This window comes from Balaenoptera musculus, chromosome 2 (genome assembly GCF_009873245.2).
Source record: "Balaenoptera musculus isolate JJ_BM4_2016_0621 chromosome 2, mBalMus1.pri.v3, whole genome shotgun sequence".
NCBI classification, from domain to species: domain Eukaryota; kingdom Metazoa; phylum Chordata; class Mammalia; order Artiodactyla; family Balaenopteridae; genus Balaenoptera; species Balaenoptera musculus.
The window spans coordinates 74,221,472-74,246,969 of record NC_045786.1 but is presented as its reverse complement, the minus strand read 5'-3'; the positions used below and the strand labels follow the sequence as shown (position 1 = coordinate 74,246,969).

Sequence of the window (25,498 nt, the reverse complement as noted above, 5' to 3'; positions counted from 1 at the left end):
AGCCTGCAGGGTTTCCTGATTGGTACAAGAAATGGTACCAGCCGCTGCCATATACAGCACTTCCCTTAACAAGGACACATTCAGTGGAATCTTAGCTAACTCATTATCCCTTTATAGTTTTCTTTCTCTTACTTCCTTGTTTTGTTATCTTCCTTTCCAGGTCCTGCTAGGCCCTACTTGGAATCATATTTCTTTATACTCCCCCCACCCCCAGTTAAAGACTATTAAGCTTAAACTGTGGGATCAATATAGTGTCTTCCCTTGGTGCTAATAAGGAATATGACCAAGCAGAACACAATCAGATTACTTTATAAGAGAAACTTTTGACTAAAAAGAGGCACTCAGAACCCAAACACAACAAAAAATAGTGGCGTAAGCATCAAATTAAACAAGTTAGAACCATGATCCCAGCAGAAAGATAAAATAACACAATTATATGTACTTTCACCTCAATCTGTAATGGAAAATTAAAACTGAATGATATGGGGAAAATGCCACATAGCTAGTAATTACAAATAACAAGTTTAATAAATGCTTTTCCTCTGACCTACTTATGATCTTAAGTCTCATAGCTATGAAACATTACGGGGCATGTCATTATACCAGATTTCATCAAGGTATAGGTTAGAACAGGTATGCTTTTATATCTAGTGATTCACAGCACATCCCTTTGGTTATATCCCAAATGTTATCACTGTTCCCTCTAAATTTTAATGTTCTGATAGAATATAGGCTACCTCTACTTTAAAAAAAATATGTAGGAAAATGCACCACTTTTGCAACGAGTTGTATCTATGATCAGGGACAATGCTTGCAAATGCAAAAGTCAATAAACAGTAACGTGTTGAAACTGAAGAACTGGGTACTTAATGTGGAGGAAAGCCACCTATTTAAAAAGCTCAGCCAGGTTTGACTGAGACCCAAATTTATAGATGAAAGACTACTTTTACTGATGAAAGGTCACTTAAAGCACTCTACAAATATAGACTCTAATCACAATTAAATTCAATATGATCTTTTATTCGTAAATTCAGAAGGAATGCCTAAACTGTTAGTTTGCTTTTTGAACACAAAGTATTTCTAAGATCTGAGCAAGCAATAATGGTTTTAGCTTTATTGACTATAATGACATTAGTTCAGGATTTGCCTACAGCAGCTGGATCCAAGTGAAGCCAGGAGGCTGCTGAGGAAAGTCTCGTCCTGGGAATCCTCCAGCATCTGCCATAATTGGACTTGGGTTACTGTGTCAAGTTTATAACTGAGGAGGACAAAAAGTAAAGGAAATTCTCTTTTGTAATAGAAAACTTTACACTAAAAACAGCAATGATAAAAGCCAGTCTAGGATAGAATAAATCCTAGAGGTTTAGCTCCTGCACCTCAATTTTACTACTCTTTTGTAAATTACCTTATAAGAAGGGCTGGAGTGTGGCGTGACCCTTAAATTAGGCAGGTACTAAGTTTACCAAATGTATACGTCACACAAGTATGTGACACAGTATTAGACCAACCTGTTGTTTTTGGATGATTTTGTGGGTAATTAAGTTCTATCTGGGGCATAAATACAATTTCAATGTAGAGTCAAGGTACTTACCAAATTAACCAAGGAGTTTATATGCTTACCCCAAACGCGAAACACCGTAATATGATGATGCTCTAAGACTTAACAAAATAACTTAATTTACAGTACTGTCAACATAATTCAACAGAAAATGGGAAAACACACCTTATCTGACTGGGTCAAACACCTGATATGAAAGTATTTTGGTAAAGTGCCCACATTGAAAGTAGTTAAAAAAGCAGCCCCTATTTTCTAAAGAAAAGTAGTGACAGTGAATAACTCATCACATTCTCTGAATATTACACTGCACTCACACAAATTCAGGAGAGTGATACCCTGGACACACAGCTTATTTCACATTAGTGAACAAACCTAAAATTTTATGAAGTTCTGACTTTTGGCCAGAAGATAAAATGTCTGATATATACATATATACAAACCCCAATTCTTAACCTCTTAAATTCTCTAATTCTAAAAATGGCTTTTTGACTTGTCTTTATGTTTAAAAAAAAAGTGTGCAATACACTTGTATTTGTGTCTGAATTAAGAAATAAATGTTAAGTGAGAAAAAAACTCAGAATGGTACTAATCTATTTAGATTATGTACATGACCTTTGGATATTCATGAGAACCAGTTTAACTGTCCCTCACCTTCTGAGCATATTTTCTAAGTGACCCAGGAAGTGTATTTAACCATTTACAAAAACAAAAATTTTAACATGCATTTTACAAAATCATGGTCTTATTTACCTGCATATTCTTCCATAAGAAAGGTATACATTAAAAAATATTGCTCAAAAACATAAAAATATATATTATCTCTTTCCTTTTCCATTTAGGCATATAAATATTTTACTGAAGAAAATGCATCATTTAATAAACAAATGCAAAAACTGCTTTATATAAAGTGTGGTTCTCTGCTATTTAGCAATATAAAATATAAAATGATTACAATATAATTAGCTAGTAAAGAGCTAAATTCGAGAGATCTGCAAACCAGTACAGCAGTGAACAGTCCCTTATACAAAAGTCCATTAAGAAAAAGTCAAGTCAGTTTTGTAACAGGTTACATAAAAATCAGGACCAATAAATGCATTATAAATGCAAAAAAGCACTGCTTCATCAGCACATTCTTCAGTCGTGTTTGGACTAGATGCCAAACTTACTGTTCACTTTTCGGTTCATCTTGTTTTCCATTAAGCTCTTGATCAACTCTGTTTAATGAAAACCAATATAGATAATAAGGTATCAGCAAATGAACAATTCTCTTTCTAAAAATAATGGCTAATTTTACCATAGATTATTGTTCTGTTAAAATCAAAGCTTTGCAAAGAAGCAGACATAGTAAAAAGGTTACCAAACATTTTCCCAACCAGGAAAGATAATTTTTAAAGGCAAGAGGACACTGGCAAGAATGTGACTATTGTTTTTTTTAAAAGATTATAAGATACTTTATATACAATGCACATAAACTTTATTAAAAGTTCAAATTACAACAGGCATATTAAAATGTTGAACTGTAGCATGGCTGAGGCAGGGAGCAAAGTGATCTGAGTGGCAGGAAAAATAATTCCCTCAAAAATGATTTTGTTAACTGAAATATTTAAATGCCACTAATGCCATCAACTGATCAACTCTTAAGTTCAGTGGTAAAAGTACATATTTATGGATGCCATAATTATTCTCTGAAATTTATTGGTACACTTAGAATGTGAATACTTTTTATTTATCTTGATAGTAAGAAGCCACAGAATTTAATAATCAGAAGTATCTAGATGTAGATTAAAAATACGACTGGATCACGAGTGGGATCCATAGAGATCACATCAAAATTTAGGCAAGTGGGGATTAGAAGAATTATGTAATTACCACACAAAAATTATAGACAACCCTTCACAGATAATGTACAACAATCTCTTACTATTATATTTGTATATTTATATTTGTAGTGGTTTGAATCACTGATGGAGGAGAGTTTGAAACAACTTGGTATGATATACGAAGATACTTTTCATACTTGTTTCCATTACTACAATCACCTGAACATTAGTGAGTCAGACCTAAAAGCCTTGGCCTGTGGTAAAGCCAGGTTAACAACATTTTAAAATATTTTTTATATTGGTAACAAAAATTTGAAAGGTACATATTCTTGATAAGGCATGCAAAACACATCAATCTTTTCAACATCTGAAATATCGGTATGAACTAAATTCATAATCACTTTATTTTTAAACTCTGTTCAAATATTTTAACAATCAACATCTACCTGGCTACACTTGCACTGAGTTATTTGAAACAAACATCTAAAACATTTAAAACTGCTATATTTCAGCACACTCAGTTTTGAATCCTTATCACCAGTACTCATAGAAATTTCACCTTGGGTAATAAGCTCCCCCACGCAGTTTCTGTTAACTTGGTTTTAAAAACATGCCCTTCTATTTTGAAAACTTGAGTGTTACCTTTTTCAAGCTGACAAGGATTTATTTTTCAAGGCTAAAGAAACTTGGTACAAAAACTTAGAAGTGCCTAAAAGATATATGTAATGATTCTATTTAAGATCAAATGAAAGTTAAAAAAAAAAATCAAGATAAAATAATATTGGTAGGTTTCAAACAATACATTTAAATAAAAAGTACAATTCTACTTTTTTTCTGATGCCTAAGTTACTTAAGAATTTTGTAAAAAGGCACAACATAGCAGATTTCATCAACAAAGGCAATTCATTTTGAAATCCACGAAGCAGCTGGCTTCAAAATATTCTACAATTACAGACTACATTTTAAACTTCAGCCACTTGTCTGGCAAATTCACACCAATGTCTTGAGAGGAACGAGAAATTAGCAAAATCTAAAATCACTGTCCTTATCTCTATCTTAAAATGTTTAGCTGCAAAGTGTCACATAGAAATGTAAAGCTATGACTCTATCACATGGTCAACTGAATTCTTGTTCATCAACAGAGCCAAAATGTGTTCAAAGTTAAGAATATTCCAGCTCCAGTTCCTTACAATGGTCCAAATGATAACTACATACAAATCTCTCACCTTAACTCTTATGAGACTGTATCAATCTGTTTTGCTAATTTAATTGTTAATATTTTAAAAATCCATTAACAAGTTAGAGCTAAATCCTATACTTTTCTAAATTACTATATAAAATGGTAACTATTTTATACACTTGCCTTTCATCTTCTATGCCAAGATATTAACAGATGACAGTTTGTTATGCTCAAAGCAGAAGTATTCAAAATTAAATTAAAGATGGAAAGCAGAGTGTTTAACTATTAAATGGTACATTGAACTTTTAGGTATTTTATCACATGTAGAATTTGACTAGTTAGCAGGCCATTTAAGCATACAAGAAAATCAATGTTGGTTAGCCAAAGAATATGTGCATTGCAAATATAATCATCAGCCCCAGGGGGGAAAACTGATACATTAAAAAAGTGCATAAATATTTCAAAAGCACAAGTCAGAGATTTAAAGTATGGTGAAACTGGTAAGGTATTATAAATAATTGGTTTTCCAAATAGTATTCTTAGGAATTTACTGTCAGTATTTATACCAAAAGCAGGGAGGAGGAGGTGTGGTCTTTATTTTGTAATTGGCATTATTATGGTGTTAAAACAGAGTGAATCCAAGCCATACTCAGCATCAGGAAATTTGGATTCACTCTATATTTGAATCCTGGGGTATATTTATATTTACAAATGCTATTATCTTTGTCTACGAGCTAACCAACCAATAAGGAAGAGTTAGTCTGTGCAATGCAAATGGACTAGTCTAGATGCAACCCAGTCAAGGTGTGCATATACCTTTTCTGTTTCTTTTTTAACTTTTCTTCTTCATACCTTGGTAGGGAAGAGTTATTTTAGTAAACATACATGTTATGAAGATGAACAAAAACTCAAAAAAAGGCACTAAAAATAAACTCAAAAGTTTGCAGGCAAAACCAAAAATATTTAACATACTATACAGGAAGTCAGAACTGACTTAAGAAATGTGGTTTTGACACATTCAACAGACTAAAACCTCACATTAATAGAACAAAGAAACATTTTTCTATATTATAGCACTGTGATACTCAAGTATTTATGTTAACAGTCTTCTACCAATTCCTTTTAGAAGTTAGATAAGTGAATTTGGTAAACAGAACAAACTCCAGCCACTGGAAAGTATTAAGGTTAGATTGATATAAATATTTTACTTCCCTAATAATATTATTTGATGCCATGACGAGCTTACTCAAATTTGGAGACCAGCATGTTCAAGCCTGGAGAACGTTCTTTAGTACTAACCAATCAAGAAACCATCTCTTAAGACTGTAACTATCTTTAAAAATATAAATGAACCAAACCAGAAACAGTTCCTCCTACTCATCTGATAGCCTGAAGAAAATGGTGACTTATGGGGAAAGTGCTGGAAAGTGTCTTCTTCCCTCTTTTCTTTGTTATAAAAACAAGAGCAGTTATAAAATAATTATAATATATGAAGGGAGAAAGAATGGGTACTGAAACATTTACCTCTTGCACATCAAAATATAAAGATCCAATACAATTAAAGAAATGAAACAAAACATACTGTTTTATGCATTCTGGTATTCCAACATATTCCATGGGGACAAGTTCCGCTAGTTCTGCCAAATTAAAGACGTATCTAATTTTTTGGCTGAATTTTGAGCTATGGAAGGAAATAAAGATAATTACCTTAATATTTCTGACCAACAGAACTGACAAGAAATTCATACAAGGAGTCTGTGGGGGTTTTTTAAAGAGTCAATGGTTCTCAGAAAATTACCTAATAAATGGTCTTGTAACAGCCAGAAGTGTTCTGATAAACCAAGAAGGATGTACAATGATTAGAGACTTTAGGTTTTTCCGTAACCTGGAGTTTAAAAAAAAAAGAAAAATGTAAAAGTTCTACAAATTCTAATGCTAGAAGAAAAGCTAAGACATCAGTAAGTATGTGCAAGTCTATACAAAAAATTGAAGAAATCCTCATTCAAGAGTTGTCATTTGGATATGATATTCCTAAAGACAACAAAAAGATAACAAACAAAACAAAAGAAAATGCACTCTTGAATTCCAATGGTCCTTCCCACTGCCACGAAATGAACTGTGCTTCATTTGCCTAAATTTACGTCCACAGTGTAGCCTGTTATTAAATGTCTCCTAGTATACATTCACTTGTCTTCAAGACTGTCAACCAGGGGTAGAAGCCAATACTGAATATAGAAGTAAGCTCTTTTCATTTTTCAGGATGGAGGGGAAACTGTTATTAATTTCTTCAACACCATGAAAGGCACTGGGCAGGCAGAAAGGTGAGAGGAGAGATCACCACAGGAACAGGCAACATGAATCAGATCTAATGTATTCTTATGGAGTCTAAAATTTTGATTAAAAGTTAAAAGCATTATCCTAGGCAACTTAAAATGATGAAATAAAAACTGTTGTTTTTATCATCATATTTCACACTTACAGTGATGACTAAGTATTTAAAAAAAAAAAAAATCACAAGAACCAGCCAATGTCATGTTCAGGTATGAAGAGAAACCTGTTACTGGATCTGAGTTGATTAACCTAGTTTAAATTAGCTGTGGTCAAATCAAACCAAATAGAGGATCAAAATTCCTTCCATTAGCATGGATGACTACCTCCAAGGAGAATACATTTCTAGAACTCATTCCAAAGAAAGATTACAGCTAAATAAGCATCTTAAGTAACAAAATATACTAAGCACTATAAATGAGGCAAAATCCAGAATGTAATAAAATAGGAAATGTACTAAATTCTCCATCCTTTCCCAAAATGTAAATTATAGGAAAATGTTTGATGTGGTACAAAGGAGAAATAAAGAGCTATTTTATAAGTTTGAAAATAGAAACTTGTTACGAAATTAATAAATGTAATTTCTGAAGAAATACATGGTGACTTTAAGTGGCAACAGAAAATAAAATTTAATCTAATAAGGACATAATAAACATTATTCAGACTAGCTTTCCACTTGCATTTACAATACCTTCTATCAATTTGTTGATAGCATTTCCTGAGCCATCCCAGACTGGGCATTTTTCTTCGAGTTGTTGCACCATTTAAATAAACGATCATGTAGTTTTCTGCTACTAACAGCTCCAAAGTGCCAATAACGTACCTGTAAAAATAAAGTCTTAGAAACAATGCTATGCAGAACCAAACCAGGTTATCCAAATAACGCAATTCCCTTCCCTCCCCTTCAGTAAGAGCAAAAATTTAAAACAGCATTAGTCGGTATTATGGTTATTTAAAGAAAAAAAGTTCTTTTCTTTTAGAAATACATCTTGAAATGTTTATAAATGATATGATGTCTGGGATTTGCTTCAAAATTATGCCATGGGGGAAGTATTTGTGGGAATAAAGTATAAACTGATAATTGTGGAACTGGGTGATTGTTACACAAAGATTTAATATACTTCTCTCTGCCTTTGTATATGTTTGAAATTTTCCCCAATAAAGCACTTAATGTGTCCTCAAGTGTAAAATGAAGTTGGAACACATAATCTGTAATATCTCTTCCAGTTTTAAAATGACAATTCTTCTGTTGAGTTGGAAAATGGATAGTTTTTATAATGCCAAGGGATAGACTTAAGGAATCAGAACTAGAATTACTTATATTGGGTTGGCCAAAAAGTTCCCTCAGGTTTTTCTGTAAGATCTTATGGAAAAACCTGAATGAACTTTTTGGCCAACCCAATAATTTCTACCCAGCTAAATAAAGTTCCCTTCCTTAAACTGGAGATCTAATGTACTCAATTCTGTCCAAACATTTTTGTGATGATCTACTTACTTAAAGAGATTGTCCATCAGGTATCTATAGTTAGGTTGACCACTTTCAGGCATAAAACAGACAGCAAACACAACAATGGCATTTAATCCATCCCCATAATATCCTGAAAAAGAAACCAGCATGATTATACTCTGAAGATTTTTCAGGGGATATCATTTATGGTTGATAAATTATAGTGGTGTATGTTCCACACATTTCTGAATCAAAAAGTATGTTTTTTTTTTTTGTTCTGACCCTGTATAGTCTTTAAATCCTCTCTTCTCAAAAAGAGAACAATAAAATTTAAAGAGGAAAGAGTAGGCATAAAAACCAGAAACCCACTTAAATTAGCATACTCAGAAAGCTGCCTTATTTTAGCAAGTAGATAGGTAATCCAACCAGATACAATACATCTGCAATAAAACATTCTTATGCAACTTCTGCTTAAAGTAGTTGCTCTTTAAAAAAGTTTTACATTCAATGATATCTAGCATTTTGCAGCTTTTAGAGTATTAAATAGTAAGAAAAGATTATGTCTGACATAAGTCTAAGTGAACAAAAACAGCACTAAAATATATGTTTTAATTACAATCTCTAAAATATAAATGTTTTAATTCTCATACAGATATTAAGCTGTAACCCGCAACAAATACTTCTGCTTTAACTTTCATTCCTATTGTTTACAAATATGCACTAAAAAGGAACATTTCAAGTACATTAGAATATTCACTACCTTTTTTAATCCCTTAGTCACAAAACACCTTGTGGTAACTCAATAGGATAAAATGGCCCTAATTATTTTCTCCTAAAAAAATAAAGTGCTATTTCTCAAAAATATTAGGTTTAAACCATGAGGCAGGTCTCACAACTTGCTTCCAATGAACTAGATGAATTAATACATGTCTGTGGACTTCGTGATCCACATTATCCTGTTTTCTTCACTGAGTAAGACTAAATTAGGCAGAATAATGTAACTGGCAAATATTCAAGAGATTTGCTTTCAGATGAATGAAGACTACAGAAATAAGCAGAATGCATTTGGCAGAGAGTAAATTAAGCAGAAATGACTATGTGAAAAAACCAGTCTGCTTGACCTATGTGGCCCCCTGTCCTGAATTAGGAGGATTTCAGGTGGTATGACATGCTCTAAAGAGTTGTATTTTGACTACCACTAACATTCTGGTGCTATTTACCCAGTGACTATGTAAACTTCTACATACAAGACAGTCAGACTGATAGATGTTATAATTGCACTTCATAACTCTTCCTATCTGACTTGTAAATTTCTTAAGGAACAAAGCCTTATTTTTATATATTCCATAAATATGAAAAGTGGGTGTTCCAAAAAAATGTGGAATGAACTAATTCTCTACTTTGTGGTAAAGCTAAATGATTTGTTCAGGGTTTTAAGGCAAATTAAGGCTCATATTTTAAAGGGCCAGGTTGTATTTATAAGCACAAACGAGTATAACAACGTTCACAGGGGACTTCCCTGGTGGCGCAGTGGTTAAGAATCCGCCTGCCAATGCAGGGGACACGGGTTTGATCCCTGGTCCTGGAAGATCCCACATGCCGCGGAGCAACTAAGCCGGTGCGCCGCAACTACTGGGCCTGCGCTCTAGAGCCCACGAGCCGCAACTACTGAAGCCCCCGTGCCTAGAGCCCGTGCTCCACAACAAGAGAAGCCACCACAGCGAAAAGCCTGTGCACTGTAACGAAGAGTAGCCCCCACTCGCCGCAACTAGAGAAAGCCTGCGTGCAGCAACGAAAGAAACCCGCGTGCAGCCCAACACGGCTCCCCCCGCCAAAAACAAATGAATGGCAAAGAAAAAAAAAAAAAGAATGTTCACAGCAGTTTTAATCATAATAGCTCAAACTGGAAAAAAACTCACATGGCCATCAAAATAGTGATGGATAAGCAAACCGGCAGTAACAAGGAATGAACTATGGATACATGCAACAACATGGATAAATGTCAAAATCATTATGCTGAGTGAAAGCAGACAAGAGTGTAAACTATGATTCCAGTTACATGAAATTCTTTAACAAGTAAAACTAATCATGGGGTAGGCATTAGAATAGTGGTTACTGGAGAGAGGGTATTCATTGAGAGGGAGAACCAGAGAATTTTCTGGGGCAATGAAAATGTTCTGTCTGTCTGGGGATGTAGATTATAAGTATATATGGTTATATGGGCATTCATCAAAATTCAGTGAACTGTACACTTAAGATTAGAGCATTTCTTGTGAAATAAGTCAGACAGAAGAATGACAAATACTGTATGTCACTTGCATCTGAAATCTAAAATAGCTGAACTCACAGAAACCGAGACTAAAATGGTGGTTACCAGGGGCTGGGGGTAAAGGGGAGATGTTGGTCAAAGTACAAACTTCGAGTTAGAAGATGAATAATTTCTGGGGACTAATGTACCACATAGTGACTATAGTTAACAATACTGTATTATGTACTTGAAAGTTGCTAAAAGAGTAGACTAGACCTTAAATGTTCCCACCACAAAAAAGAAATGGTAATTATGTGATGTGATACAGGTGTTAGCAAATGCTATGGTAGCAATCACTCGCAGTATATAATGTATCAGGGACTTTCCTGATGGTCCACTGGTTAAGAATCCGCCTTCCAGGGACCTCCGTGGTGGTCCAGTGGTAAAGAATCCGCCTTACAATCCAGGGGACTCGGGTTTGATCCCTGGTCAGTGAACTAGGATCCCACATGCTGCGGGGTAACCTGCGTGCCTCAACTAGAGAGTCTGCGTGCCGCAAACTACAGAGCCCACGTGCTCTGGAACCTGTGCGTCACAACTACAGAGCCCGGGCGCCCTGGAGCCTGTGCACCACAACTAGAGAAGAGAAAACCCGCACGCCACTGCTAGAGAGACGCCCATGCACTGCAAAGAATGATCCCGCGTGCCACAACTAAGACCCAATGCAGCCAAAAATAAATAAAATAAATAATAAATAAATCTTTTTTAAAAAAAAAAGAAAGAAAGAAAAAGAAAAAAAAGAATCCACCTTCCAATGCAGGGGACGCATTTTCGATCCCTGGTTGGGGAATTAAGATCCCACATGCCGTGGGGCAACCAAGCCTGCACGCTCTGAAGCCCACATGCCACAACTACTGAGCCCGAGGGCCACAACTAAAGAGAAGCCTGCATTGCAAAGAAAGAGCCCACGTGCTGCAAGTAAGACCCGAGGCAGCCAAATAAATAAATAAATATTAAAATTAAAAAATATATAATGTATCAAATCAACATATTTTACACCTTAAACTTATACACTATGTCAGTTTTATCTCAATGAAGGTGGAAAAAAAAGGAATATGCAAATGCTACAAAAAAAGGATTAGAGTAGTTCACTGTATATAAATTATAAATGGATAAAAAAGGGAGAAAGTCCCAGTTTAGGGGTGTCTAGGGATAAGGGTGGAGGGAGACAGTTTTCACTGTACACTCTTACACCTTTTGAACTTACTGTATGCACGTGTTAACAATTTTTAAATGTTGGCTTTAGCCTTTTACTTCAAACCTGTTACATTTCTAAAGGGACATGATGTTTATTATGCTTTCAAAATTATGTAATATCTCAAAGGAGAGATTCTCTTAAGCATTCAGATTTCTGATATTGTATTAAATAATCTAAAAAATCTTTGGTAACTGTTACCTCCATGGCTGATAACTTTTTTATAGGGTTCAATTGCTTTCATATCAACCCTGTGGTCCTGTTCTCCAATTCTGAACATACGCCAGCGTCGTCCATCTTCTTTTTCCTCTGCTGCTGTATATTCAGTAATTGAGCCTTTCCTAATAACTTCAGTAGTCTTGGGTTTCGGAAGATCATCTGTCAAAATAAAAGGTTTTTGAATCACAGATTGTTATTTATAAAACAAAAATCAAATTACATGTTAACCACTTTACTATCTAATTAGATTGTTCAGAGAATTTTTTTATTATACCTTCTGTGGAATTTTATTTATTCATTTTTTAACTTTTTATTTTATATTGGAGTATAGTTGATTAACAATGTTGTGATAGTTTCAGGTGTACAGCAAAGTGATTTAGTTATACATATACATGTATCTATTCTTTTTCAAATTCTTTTTCCATTTAGGTTGTTACATAATATTGAGCAGAGTTCCCCGTATGTGGAATTTTAAATATTTCTTCCGTAATAGAGGAAAAGGCTTATTCTTGATATACGGCCATTTTGTTTTTGGAAATCATGGTTCTTTAAGTTTTTTTGAATTGCTTAATTCAGAAAGGACCTAATCGCAGTACAACGTACATCCACAAATTCAGAAACAATAATTCATACAGCCATCAAAATCTTAGTACACTGGCCCTACAATGCCTTTCCAGATTTTATTTACAACACTGTCCTTGACAGACAGTTACCACTATAGGTTACTTAGAGCAACTCTCTGGGAGCCAATGTTTTTTGTTGTTGAGCACATAAATTATTCCCCAAACATTATAATACGAGATAGAAAGTGGTTAACGAGTCAATGATTATTTATCATTTGATCAGTCTTATAAAGCAGAAAATTATTGATAATATTCTGAAGTGTACATGCAAAAGTCTATTTTAAATTGACATTAGTCAAAGCACAAGCACCAATGATTAGGTATAATTTACATTTTAAGATTGCACTTTAGCTGATTTTTAATGAAGCAATGATTTTCGAAATTTTAGTATCATAGTCCTTACCAAAAGACGGGGGGAAGGGGAAACCTACTGTATGTTAGTTGTTTGTTTCCAAGACAAAGCTGTTAACGGAAAATATCCTTCCAGGAAATGACTACAGCAGCATTAAAGAAAGAAGAGACAAAACACATAGGCAGAAAACTATTTCAGTATCTTTATAAAATATTGCTTATTACCGGATTGCATATTGAACCAGTGAAACAGGGAAGAAAAAAGGAATAAAAGATAACAGCACATTAAGGACCTTACTCTACTGCAGATAACATACCTAGTGACAAACACTGCTTTGAAATAAAAATCACTTTAAAGATGAACTAAACATATATAAATTATTAACAACTATAAAGATACTGTAGACAGCAATTATCTAATTAAAGAAAGCATGCAAAGCAAAACACATGCCAATTCCTTTCAATTCCAAATAACTAATGATAAAGAATGTAAGGGTGGAGCCTAGGAGAATACATTAATTCAAGGTACTTGTTTACAAAGTGCAGCACTATCAGTCAAACCTATTTAAAAAAAAATCACCCTCAAAAAAAACCACTCCCTTCAGAACTCCCTCTCTGCAAATTCTTAACTACTTCTAGCACACTCCCTAAAGCATACGTTTCTTCAAAGCTTTTCTTCTTAGTTATCTACTGAATAAAAGAACATGCCATAATTATCAAGCAATATTGGGAGCAACATGGAAAAACATAAGTTTACAGCATTGGGCAATTAAGAAAAAAATAGAGCCACATGTGTAATCTACTATAAACAGTTTTGAAAGCCATCATATTCGGTGTTTAGCCGAATTTCATATCTTTGCAATAAATATATGAACTTTAGAAAGTATAACATTTCAACAAAATCCCTTAGCCATTGATTTTTTCAACAAAATCCCTTAGCTGGTTTCATGATCAAGTTTTAAGTTTTTCCAATTATCCTAATATGAAAATGCCACTATGTATGTATATAAACACGAACATTCATTAATAAAGGTCAGGTAAAAATAATGAAACACTTACCTTCCCACTCAAATTCATTACTGTCCTCCGATGGTGTATCTAAGTCATCTAAGTCAATCTCCCCACTTTCATCCAAATCATCTGACAACACAGAGCCATCACTAGGATCCAGGGTTAGGCTAATGTCAGGAGCCATTAGTTTCTTTCTCACTTTATTGCCATTAACTTCTAGTGGGCCTGGAATGGGTTAAAAAAAAAAAAAAAAGTGAAAGATATATTTAGAAAAAAATGCTTAGATGTATAAACTGAATAAGAGAAAAACTTTAATCACTTTATTCTTGAGAAAATAACATTAATTAAACACAATTCCAAAGCACTTATTTACAAACTTTGGATTTTGATCACTATTGCTTCTGTATCACAGCAAGATGACACATCCCAGCAAGGATATGCCTTTTTAAATAACAGAAGCAGACCTTATAGTCACCTTTTACTATTAAAAACGATCTCCTCTCACCCCTTTATGGTTGAAATTTCTAAAACCCAAAGGTATGTTTCTAAAAAGTATTCCAAAGCAATCCAAAAACGCTTTCCTAAACATTCAAATTACCCTTTGGCACCCTGTGATGGAACAAAAACTGAGTATATTTTTTATCTTGACAAAGAAATGTGTCCAAAAATAGCACAGTTAAAGTCTATCACTAAGTGTCAAATTCTTACCAGGCTGACTCTCTGGTCCAGTTACAGCTAATATATCTGCTTCAATACTATCATCTTCCGGTAAAGGTCTAGAACACACAGACACAATTTTTAACCCAGAAATTAAAAAAAATTTTTTGTGAAGTTCAAAGATCTATTAAAATAGCTTATAGAAACAATTATGTGGAAAACTGAATAAACCAATGTTTCTTAAGGTTTAGTAATTTACAAACCACTGTTAAAGAAAATTTTCAGACTGTCTGAATTGACTTACACATTTACATAAGCAACACATAAAAGTAGATATATACTCCTTATGTAACTGCTCTTAAATACAGCTACACAACAAATTAAAAAATCATTAATCTACAAAACAAATATATTTCAAATGCATGAATTTAATGTGATGCATGATACAATGTATAATGAAGCTGAACTGGCACTCACAATGGGAATATGGTAATGATGATTACATATTTTGAGCTCTGCATTTCTTTATTACTATGATCATGCTATGCTATGCAGTGGCTCAGTACTCTCACCAGCTGTCCATATTCCAACTGCTAAGGAACCTTCTTATGCACTGGGATGGTCTTCTGACCAAGATGGCACGGAAGCATCACTTAAATATAAAGTCTGCCTTTGCTCTTTTTCTCTTAACCCAACTGGTGCCAATACAATTGTAAACACAAATGCAAATGTGTCAAGGTAGCTCGCCAGATAATCTAGAAAGCCCTTCCTTGTTTACTTAACAAGCTTTTTTTAAAAATAAAAGCATACAACTTAACAATTCCTATAGACTTCTAAAGACCATCTTCCCCTAGAAACCCCTCAGACTCTATTACTAGTATTAAATGAATACTTTGCAACACTGGGTTTCTTTAAGAAGCCCAATATTCATTTAGTAAGTCAGCAGTCCCCAACCTTTTCGGCACCAGGGACCAGTTCTGTGGAAGACAATTCTTCCACAGACAGAGGGGGCGGTGGGCGGGGATGGTTCAGGCAGGAATGCGAGCGATGGAGCGGCATTGAAGCGGCATATGAAGCTTCACTCACTCGCCCTCTGCTCACCTCCTGCTGTGCGGCCGGGTTCCTAACAGGCCACAGACCGGTAGTGGTCCGTGGCCTGGGGGTTGGGGACCCCTGTAGTAAGTGACATCTCAATAAAGAAACTGTGAAGTTTTGTTTTAAATATGTTTTCATTTAAAAGCATTGCTCACATTGGAAAATCTTCATCTTGCCATTCTTCCTTAAGTTCAACACCTTCCATCCTCAGCCTGGACTCAATGTCAACTACAAGCTCCTGATAATCCAGCGAGCCAAGGTCCTGTAAAAAAAGAAAAAAAAATTTATAGGCTTATTTTTCACTTCATCTGCTGAAAAGATGCAGTAATCTTATACCTTAGTTCATACTTCCACACTGATCATGAAATAAATTTAGTGGGTTGCAACTACAAGTTTTTTCCCCCAAGAATTAGAACAGAAAACACAGTGTATATATTCTAGTAATTAATGTTTGTAATAAGGGTATTGTGCAGTGAAGTACTTGCTTCCATTTGCATATATGCATGTGTGCCCCAGGACACGATTTAAAATTTATTAGGTACTGCGTATTATGTAAAAGCAATTTGCGGGATGGGGGGCACAAATAATAAAAGTAAATAAATATATGCTCTATTCTAGACCCATAATTAAATTTTCTGTCCTTTGGAGAGAGGTTAATCCTGGAAACTGAACACTAGGTAAACAGCATTTACACTCGCTTGATTCAGCAGAGTCCAAGTGGTGTGCTGTCTCTTATATTACTTCTCTATAGTTCCAATGCCATAATTCCTGAGCCACTTAAAGAAGGCTATTCAGTACCTGTCCAGTAAATGAATTATGCTATGTTCTGATTTGCTTCATATCTATAACAAGCTTTTCTCATGTAGTTTAGCATGAGTTTTCACACACTGAATTTAGTGAATATTTCTATTCACGCAACTCCATGTTTTAACTTAGTTTCAGTTTTTCCAAGGAAGGATGTGGGTGCCACTATCCTCAGTTTACAAAATGAAGGATCTAGAGTTTGGTATAGTTGATGGAATAAGAAATACAGGTTTAAGTATATTATTTAAGAAGTCATTAAGATCAACTGGTTAACAGTGCAACAAAAATCGTGACAACTTTAGGGGGCAAGAGGTATAAACGGAATATTTAGTTCACTTACATTACAGTAAGTCAATAGATGTCTAAAGTTATCTTTTAAAAAAGAAGTAAAACATAGATGTCTTAAGAGAAAGTATTACTAGTTATCACTAGCAGTTTTAAAACAAAGTTAAAAGTGGTTGACACCAGTGGAAGAAGAAAGAAGGTGGGATGGGGAGAATGATGCTATTCATGGTAAATCCTTCTAAATTATTTAACTTCTAAAACCATGTATGTATAACTTGTGGTCATATTTTATGGTTGCCTTACCTGCTGTGTCATTACAACATTCAAAAGATACACAAAGTTGTACCAAAAAACCATTATGTTCTAGAACAACAACAACAACAAAATTACATTGGAAATTTTCTAAACTGTTAGATTTCACATAATAAACTAAATTCATATCTCTGCCAAGACTGGGAGGCTCTTTTCCCAGTTTGAGTTCTTACTTATGCTCAAGAGATTTCAAACATTCTCAAAAGATCTAAATTTTTGAGGAACCACTTGCAAATAGAAAAAAGCAAATGCTGTCTTTTCTTCACCAACAGGTTTGCTGGGAAAAGTCAGTTAATTTATACATAGGAGTAAGGCATTTTTAATTCTCTGGGAAAAACTGAGCCAGGCAATTTTGAGAAATGAACGGAAAACACACTTAAAATATAATAATCTTGACTTATTTAGCAGTTTCTCTGTTTCTGATACATAACTATAAAGTAATCTGACACACCTTCAAGGACCACTTCATAGACTGTTCTCTGACAGCAACTCTTACTCTCTGTAGAGAGGAAAACAAAAAAGGGATACCTACTTTAACAAATAATTTTCTATTTAGAACACAGAATTATTAGAAAAGACCCCCAAATTATGACCAATAAAACCCAAATACTTAATACTTATTACTCTAGAATTCATGTTCAAGTGAGACCACAGCATTCTATTACTAAAGGTTGAAAACTGACAGTCTATTCCAACTTTTATAACTGTTTTTCTTTTTTGGCTGCGTTGGGTCTTCATTCCTGCGCACGGGCTTTCTCCAGCTGCGGCGAGCGGGGGCTACTCTTCGTTGAGGTGCGCGGGCTTCAGGAGTTGTGGCTCACGGGCTCTAGAGCACAGGCTCAGTACTTGTGGCGCATGGGCTTGGTTACTGCACGGCATGTGGGATCTTCCCAGACCAGGGATCGAACCCATGTCCCCTGCACTGGCAGGCGGATTCTTAACCACTGTGCCACCAGGGAAGTCCCTCAACTTTTAAATTCATTACACTTCTCAGTGTTTATTCAAATCTTTGATACTCACTATCAAGTGAATTAATGTTTTTTCCTAGATTTAATAATCAGAGCTTTCATTATTTAGTTTCACATTTTTACTGGGTGTTGGAAAAATATTAGGATGTTCTGAGTATTTTTTTCAAATACCCCACATACTCAGAAAAACATTTAATATTTCAAAAATATAAGCGGTGAATGGAAGTTGCTACCACTATACTCCCAACATATAGCACAGTGTCTGGCACGTAATGGGTCTTTAAACATTAGTTAAATTTAAAAGTAAGCATTTAATTGTAAGGTTTAACACTGAATAGTAAGCATTTGTTTTGCTCAACCTCTTAAGCTTTTTTTTCTAATTAAACTACATAAATAGGCTTCCTGTTAAGTTTTACCCCTCAAAAAGAGTAGTGAAAATATTTGGGGCAACCTACATACAAGCAGTGTCTATTTCTGTTGGTAAAATTATTCCTTGTTTGTAAGAGAAAATACATACCTTGTGAAATTCTAAAAGATAAACCATGTCTTTTAGCTGCTTTATCACTTGAACAAGTCAACCACGTGAAAATACTTCTCTAAACACCGACAGCCAGAGTCTGTCAGCTCATTTAGCTGATTCATTCCACTTTTACTTTAATATCATTGAGTCATGTGATGTTAATACACCCCAGCATATGGACATGGATATTTAGTTTGGGGATAATTAATTAAGCTAGTTAAATGAAACCTAGGAGGAGAGAGAAATACAGATTCACTCTTAACCATTTCATCACAAATTTTAGGGGAAAAGTACACTAGGTAAAGTTTAAACGACAGAGAGAGGACTGTTCTTAGAAGCACATTATCAGCAGCTGTAAGAACAGGAAACAAGAAAGGAGCAATATAAAAGCACAACTACTCTGAAGGAAATCAGGATACTGCTGATTCACAAGTTAATCGCGGCTGTTTCCCGTTTTTTGTTTATAGATTTGGTAAATCAGAATGGGGAAGTAATACTTTAAGATGCCAACTGTTAAAATAACCAAATGCAACAGGAATACCCTGATTTCTCAACAAATGTGTGGTAGTGGTGGTACATCAATATTTATGCCAGTTAGCAGTGGAGGTCACAGAGACAAATTCAAAAACAGTAGCTGACCTCAGTGAGGTGTGGTGGCGAATTCAACCAAGATGAAAATGGGGATTTCCCCATGCAGCCTAACAATATAAGCAAAAATTAAATATTAAGATCATATTTAGAACTGCCTGAATTATAACTTACAATTTTACATGACAACTTTATTATTATGTAGTTTAACCTAGATGCTGGAATAGGTGTTAATAACCAACATGTATGCTGAAATCAATCTGGCAAAAGGAAATGCTTAGGCAAGGCTTTCACATCCCCATTTAAAGGAAAGGGCTTCATTCTAAATATTTATGTTCACTTTTTCCTATGAAGCTGGCAATACTGGTAGCACTATGGGAAAATACTTTAGGCCAGCCTATGTGTTTAGGAAGGTCACCAAAACACCTGTAAAAATCCTATATGCTTGTCATTGCTTCCTTGAGAGCAGAGTCATGCAGGTTTTTAAGAATGAAATGACACAAAGATATCATATCGCCTCACACCTTAGAACGGCTATTATCAAAAAGACCAGAAATAACAAACGTTAGCGAGGATGTGGAGAAAAGGGAATCCTTGATGGGAATGTAAACTGGTGCAGCCACTATGGAAAACAGTTAAGGAGGTTCCTCAAAAAATTAGAAACAGAACTCCCATATGATCCAGCGATTCCACTTCTGGGTATTTATAGGAAGAAAATGAAAACGCTAACTGGAAAAGATATCTGTACCCTCACATTCACAGCAGCATTATTTACAATAACCAAGATATGCAAGCAACCTAAGTGTCCATTGATGAATAAACACACACACACACACACACACACATACACACACACGCAAGGAATATTATTCAGCTATTTAAAAAAAACTTTGCCATTTGCAACAACACGGATGGACCCTGAGGGCATTATGCTAAGTAACATAAGTCAGACAGAGAAAGATGAAGATTATATGATCTCACTTATGTGTAGAATCTTTAAAAAAACCCAAAAAGACAGAAAAACCAAAACCCCCGAAACCAAGCTCATAGATACAGAGAACATACTGGTGGTTGCCAGAGGTCATGGGGTGGGAGGTGGGTGAAATGGATGAAGGGGGTCAAAATGTACAAACTTCCAGCTATAAGATAAGTCAGTCCTGGAAATGTAATGTACAGCATAGTGACTATAGTTAATAAAACTGTATTAGATATATGCAAGTTGCTAAGAGAGTAAATATTGAAAGTCCTCATCACAAGAAAAAAAAATTTTGTAACTAAGTGTGGATGTTAAGTAGACTTATTGTGGTGATCATTTTGCAATATATTCAAATATCGAATCATGATGTTGTACACCTGAAACTAAAAAAAAGTCATGTCAATTATATATCTCAATTAAATGTGACACCCTATCAGAAATGTTAACACAAAATTCAAGAGAAATTACAATAGTGCTGTTTCTCAAAATTGTGACGATAAAGCACAGGATAATTATGCCAACTATACAAGGTACATTATATTATCAGTATGCAGAATGTACTGGAAATGTTCTGAGACCTTTACGAAGATTAAAGTCTAATAACTGATCTGTAACACTTTGCTGTGGAGTTACAAATACTGGATGTAACATAAAATTATAACTTTGGAATATTATTATCATCACATTATACTAGCACTCTGCTTTATAGGATGTAAGCTTCACATGGCATCTTTTGATCCACTATCAGCCAAGGTTAAATTATCGGATCTGGCTATACATATACCTCCTTTCTTAGGTGCCTTTCTCCACCACTGCTCCTTCTACGAGCATTACACCAGAAGAAGAGAACTACTTTCCCAAAGAGTGCTTTTCCCCTTTACTAACCACTTGTTCATCCATCATCTCATGCGTCCCACCCAAAAATTTTCTGTCGTATAAAACATTGATGTTATTATCCCCATTTTATCTTATATATGAGGCAAATAACACTACATTCTGGTTTCCAGATTAGACCTAGACTGTTTCTAATACAGCACACTGTCTCCAGTTCACTGGCAACTTTCTACAGAATAAGCCTGCAATGCAGATTTGGCTACACTTAGCTTCAAAGGTCCTGTAATGCCTAAAGACTACGATAGCACTGACTTATGATGATCCAGTTCAAGCCCCATGTTTGCTGAAGTGGACCTGTCATACTTCTGTCTAAACCCAATAATATTAGGCTGCAATAGAGGAGATCATGAAAATCAAAAAGAGAGTGTGGAGAAAATGTAAAATGATAAGAACTAAGGAGAAGATATGCAAAATCATAAGAAAATAGTCTGTAGGGTAACTAGACACGGTAACTTCAGTTATAATTTTGAGGAAACAACACCCATTTACAAATTGCAGAAATTCTTATATAATTTTAGAGAAAGAATACGTTTACTTTTAAAAATTAAGTAATTAAGCATTAGGAGAAATAGCCTAATTTTTTTTTAAAGTGAGAAAAAAACCCCAAAAAACAAAAGCCCACCGAAACACAATCACACTTCATTAAACTAACTATATGGAAGGCGCTACGACTACCTGAATGACAAAAGCCGTGCTCTCAAAGAGCTGCCCAGAACAGGGAAGACCGAGGGGAAGTTTCAAAGCAACGTAACAGACCCAAATACATTTCCGATTTAATAGGAGTTGCTTTAGTAGATCTCCAGTGGTATCAAGAAACTCAAACCACTTTTGCCAGGTACGGAAGTAAAAGGAAGTGTCTGAATCCACGCAGGAACTGGGCTTTTCACATATCAAGGTCCATTAAAGCCCTGGTTACAAATGCCACTTCCGTGTCTATTCCCCGCGGGCATGGAGCACATTAGACGTCCAAGTTTCTTTGTTCTGCACCAGGACCAACGCTGGTGACAAATAAGGGACCAGCGTGGCCCAGTCACTGCCCCCAGAGCGGGGAATGTGCAGGGGAGCAGAGAAGAGGGCAACCACCCCTACAAACGGAAAAGAGGTGGGAGAAGGGGGGACGCAAGGGTGGCAAAAAGCAAAGAAGCCTGGCCAAGGGCGGGGGCCTAAGCGAGGCGGGGATCCGGGAAGCGCCTCCGGGCAGTTTCCGCGGCGCCTCCTACAGCGGATACCGCTCTGGGCTTCCTCTGTCGGGCGGTCCGGGATAAGCGCCCCTCGGACATCCCCCCCGTCCACCCCAGGACTGTTCCCAGCTCAGACCCGCCGTGCCCAGCCTTCCCGAGTCGCACTGACCCCGGAGGAACCCTTGGCCTCCTCGTCTTCTTCGCCCCTCCAGGCCGGCGACGTAGGGCTGACGGCCAGGTCGCAGAAGGTGGCGCCGAGCGGAGCCCGCTCCCCTCCGACGGTGAGACCCGGGCCCAGTCCCTCAGCCACAGCGGCAGCGGCAGCAGCCGACCCGGATGCAGAGAGCGGCTCCGGCGGAAGTGACAACATCCCGATCTTCTCCAGACGCCGCAGCTGTCGGAAGCCGAGGCGGAGCCGTGGCGTCTTCGGGAAGCCTCAGGGTCCCTCCTCCCGACCACACCCTCAGCCGTGGGGTGGGAGGGAGGGAGGGAGGAGCTAATGCCTGCGCAGGCGTCCGCGACTTGGCCCGCGGGGCTGTCAAGCGTTTCTGTCCGACCGGCGACCTGTTACACACCCCTGCGGCCCTTGAGAGAGGCTACAGGCGCTTCCTCGCCCGGCGCAGGACCGCAGCCCTCGAGTCTCAAGGAGCCATTTTTATATTCTTTATGTTCGCTTTACTGATCTTTAGGATAGTGCTATATAATAAAATGGATGCAAAAAGAGGAGGAAAGGGCTTCCCTGGTGGCGCAGTGGTTGGGAGTCTGCCTGCCAATGCAGGGAACACGGGTTCGAGCCCTGGTCTGGGAGGATCCCACATGCCGCGGAGCAACTGGGCCCGTGAGCCGCAATTACTGAGCCTGCACGTCTGGAGCCTGTGCTCCGCAACAAGAGAGGCCGCGATAGTGAGAGGCCCGCGCACCGCGATGAAGAGTGGCCCCCGCTTGCCGCAACTAGAGAAAGCCCTCGCACAGAAACGAAGACCCAACACAGCCATAAATAATAAATAAAAATTTAAAAAAATAAAAATCATTAAAAAAAAAAAAAAAAAAAGAGGAGGAAAAATATCTGATGTCTCACTGGGGAAGTTAACCTCAGAAGAATCCTTAGAGTTTGGTAAAATTGTCCCGGGCGAACAGCTTTATAACAGTGCTTCTCAAATTGTTACCAGAAAATTGGGTTCACCTCTTAGAGGGAGTTGAGCCAAAAGACAACCAAGGTAAAGATCAGGAGAAGGAAGGATTTATTACTGGCACCAAGTAAGGAGGAAGCTGGGGAATCTTTCCCAAAGCGGTGTCTGCCAAGCAGAGAACTTGGGGAAGTTTTAAGCTAAGAGTTCATGCACATTCATGAAGGGGCTTGAGCAGAGGAGACTGCGGCATAGAATTGGGGTAAAGGTTGACGGAGTCCAAGCTTTAGTTGGTTGAAGTCACTTGAGGCTGAGAAAAGGTCAACATCATCACCCCTTAGGTTCCAGTTGATCTGGTGGTTGAGTGCTTCAGGCTAATCTTCACCATTGAAACGGAGCTGGGAGTCTTCACAACTGATTTATTATCTTTGCTATTGTTTCTTCTCTTGCCGGATAACAGTCATTTGTTCTTTTGTTCCTTTAAGATCCTTATTACTGACACCTGTTCAATGGCAAGCATTGTGGCCAGGCTTGGATCACAAAATGGCTTAGGCCTAAAATGGCTTCTCTTATGTCAAAAAAGCTGATCTAGTTCTTTTTCTCCGGGGACTCACTACCCTATCTGCTTACAAAAGTATATGTAGAGAACGATCAACTTATTATTTTTAAAAATTTCCAATTAGTTGTGAACCATGCTTTGGTAAGATAAAAATATTAGAAACATTTCATCATTAGAATCAACAGCCATAAAATTACCTGCAAAATCGCCGTAAAGCTTCCTAAACACTTATTCTCAATTTCTGTACTACCTGTCTCGCCGTGGACCAGTAACAAACAGTTCTCTGAAGGGCTCAGGTCGACGGGCCATATTTTGAGTAGCAACACTGCTCTACAGCTTCAAGGAACTAAGATTAGTTTGGAGAATGTAACGATCCCTCTTAAATCCCAATCCCTGGAAAGGCCCAGCAGTCAACTCTTTGTTAAGGCATTATGGAATGGTGGGGTTTGAGGGAACTGAAAAACTCAAAATTTTAAGTCATTGACCCAAAATGCAGCTCCCGGGTTTACATTGCTTTGGCAACATTTACTGCTGGCAGGGGGTTAAACTCTCTGTGTCTCATCTATAAAATGGGGAAAAAGTAATACCTACTTCATAGGATCTTTGTGAGATAAAGTCCTATGTATATTAGAACAGTGCATGGCATATTGGAATTATATATGTTAGGTATTATTATTTTCCTCCTATCAATTTTGTTAAGTAGCTGGCAGAGTGAACAAACAAAACTGATCAACTAATAAACAGAGGGTTTTTAAAATAAATTTATTTTATTTATTTATCTTTGGCTGCATTGGGTCTTCATTGTGCGCGGGCTTTCTCTAGTTGCGGTGAGTGGGGGCTACTCTTCGCTGAGGTGCACGGGCTTCTCATTGCGGTGGCTTCTCTTGTTTCGGAGCAGGGCTCTAGGTGTGCGGGCTTCAGTAGTTGTAGCATGCGGGCTCAGTAGTTGTGGCTCGCGGGCTCTAGAGTGCAGGTTTAGTAGTGGCGCATGGGCTTAGCTGCTCTGTGGCACATAGGATCTTCCTGGACCAGGGCTTGAACCCATGTCCCCTGCACTGGCAAGCAGATTCTTAACCACTGCGCCACCAGGGAAGCCCTAATAAACAGAGCTTTAAACAACTTCTTGGGCCATGCCCCTAGACAACAATTTCATCTTCAGCTAGATTTTTTCATAGTTCCATGTCCTGCAATGAGTAGTATTCTCCACAGGGTGGCAGAAAATCATTTGAAATCATACACAGTTATGTGGTTTTGCAATCTTTAGTTTCTTTTTCATTTCACTAACTTTATTGTTTAAATAAGTTTGGTCAGTTTTTGCTTTGGTTTTGAGTAAGCCATTCTACTATTTGACTTTTTATCCCCATCTCATGAATTATCTATTCTTATTGCTGAAACATTAGAAACTCAGATAAGGCAAGAAGGGTAGTCACTATTATCACATTTATGTACATCCTTTCAGATTTTTGTATACATATAACTATAAAAATAGCAT

General features: G+C 36.7%; 1 protein-coding gene across 4 annotated transcripts; it reads right to left on the bottom strand.

Moving 5' to 3' along the window:
* Nucleotides 1–293: 293 nt before the first annotated feature.
* On the bottom strand, nucleotides 294–22,752 carry BNIP2 (BCL2 interacting protein 2). Of its 4 annotated transcripts, XM_036842733.1 has the most exons (13): nucleotides 22,490–22,611; nucleotides 17,645–17,692; nucleotides 15,948–16,054; nucleotides 14,749–14,816; nucleotides 14,089–14,265; nucleotides 12,038–12,214; nucleotides 8,382–8,484; nucleotides 7,578–7,709; nucleotides 6,357–6,443; nucleotides 6,141–6,239; nucleotides 5,375–5,410; nucleotides 2,725–2,772; nucleotides 294–1,258 (listed from the first exon to the last, which is right to left on the bottom strand). In XM_036842733.1, the coding sequence occupies exons 2-13, from the start codon at nucleotides 17,660–17,662 to the stop codon at nucleotides 1,132–1,134; spliced, it is 1,179 nt and encodes a 392-aa protein (XP_036698628.1). In that variant the 5' UTR covers nucleotides 17,663–17,692; nucleotides 22,490–22,611; the 3' UTR covers nucleotides 294–1,131. The 4 variants fall into 4 exon arrangements, with proteins under 4 accessions (XP_036698628.1, XP_036698625.1, XP_036698626.1 ...); XM_036842730.1 differs by lacking the exon at nucleotides 17,645–17,692 and having other exon boundaries at nucleotides 22,490–22,752; XM_036842731.1 differs by lacking the exons at nucleotides 5,375–5,410; nucleotides 17,645–17,692 and having other exon boundaries at nucleotides 22,490–22,752.
* Between the last annotated feature and the right edge of the window lie 2,746 nt (nucleotides 22,753–25,498).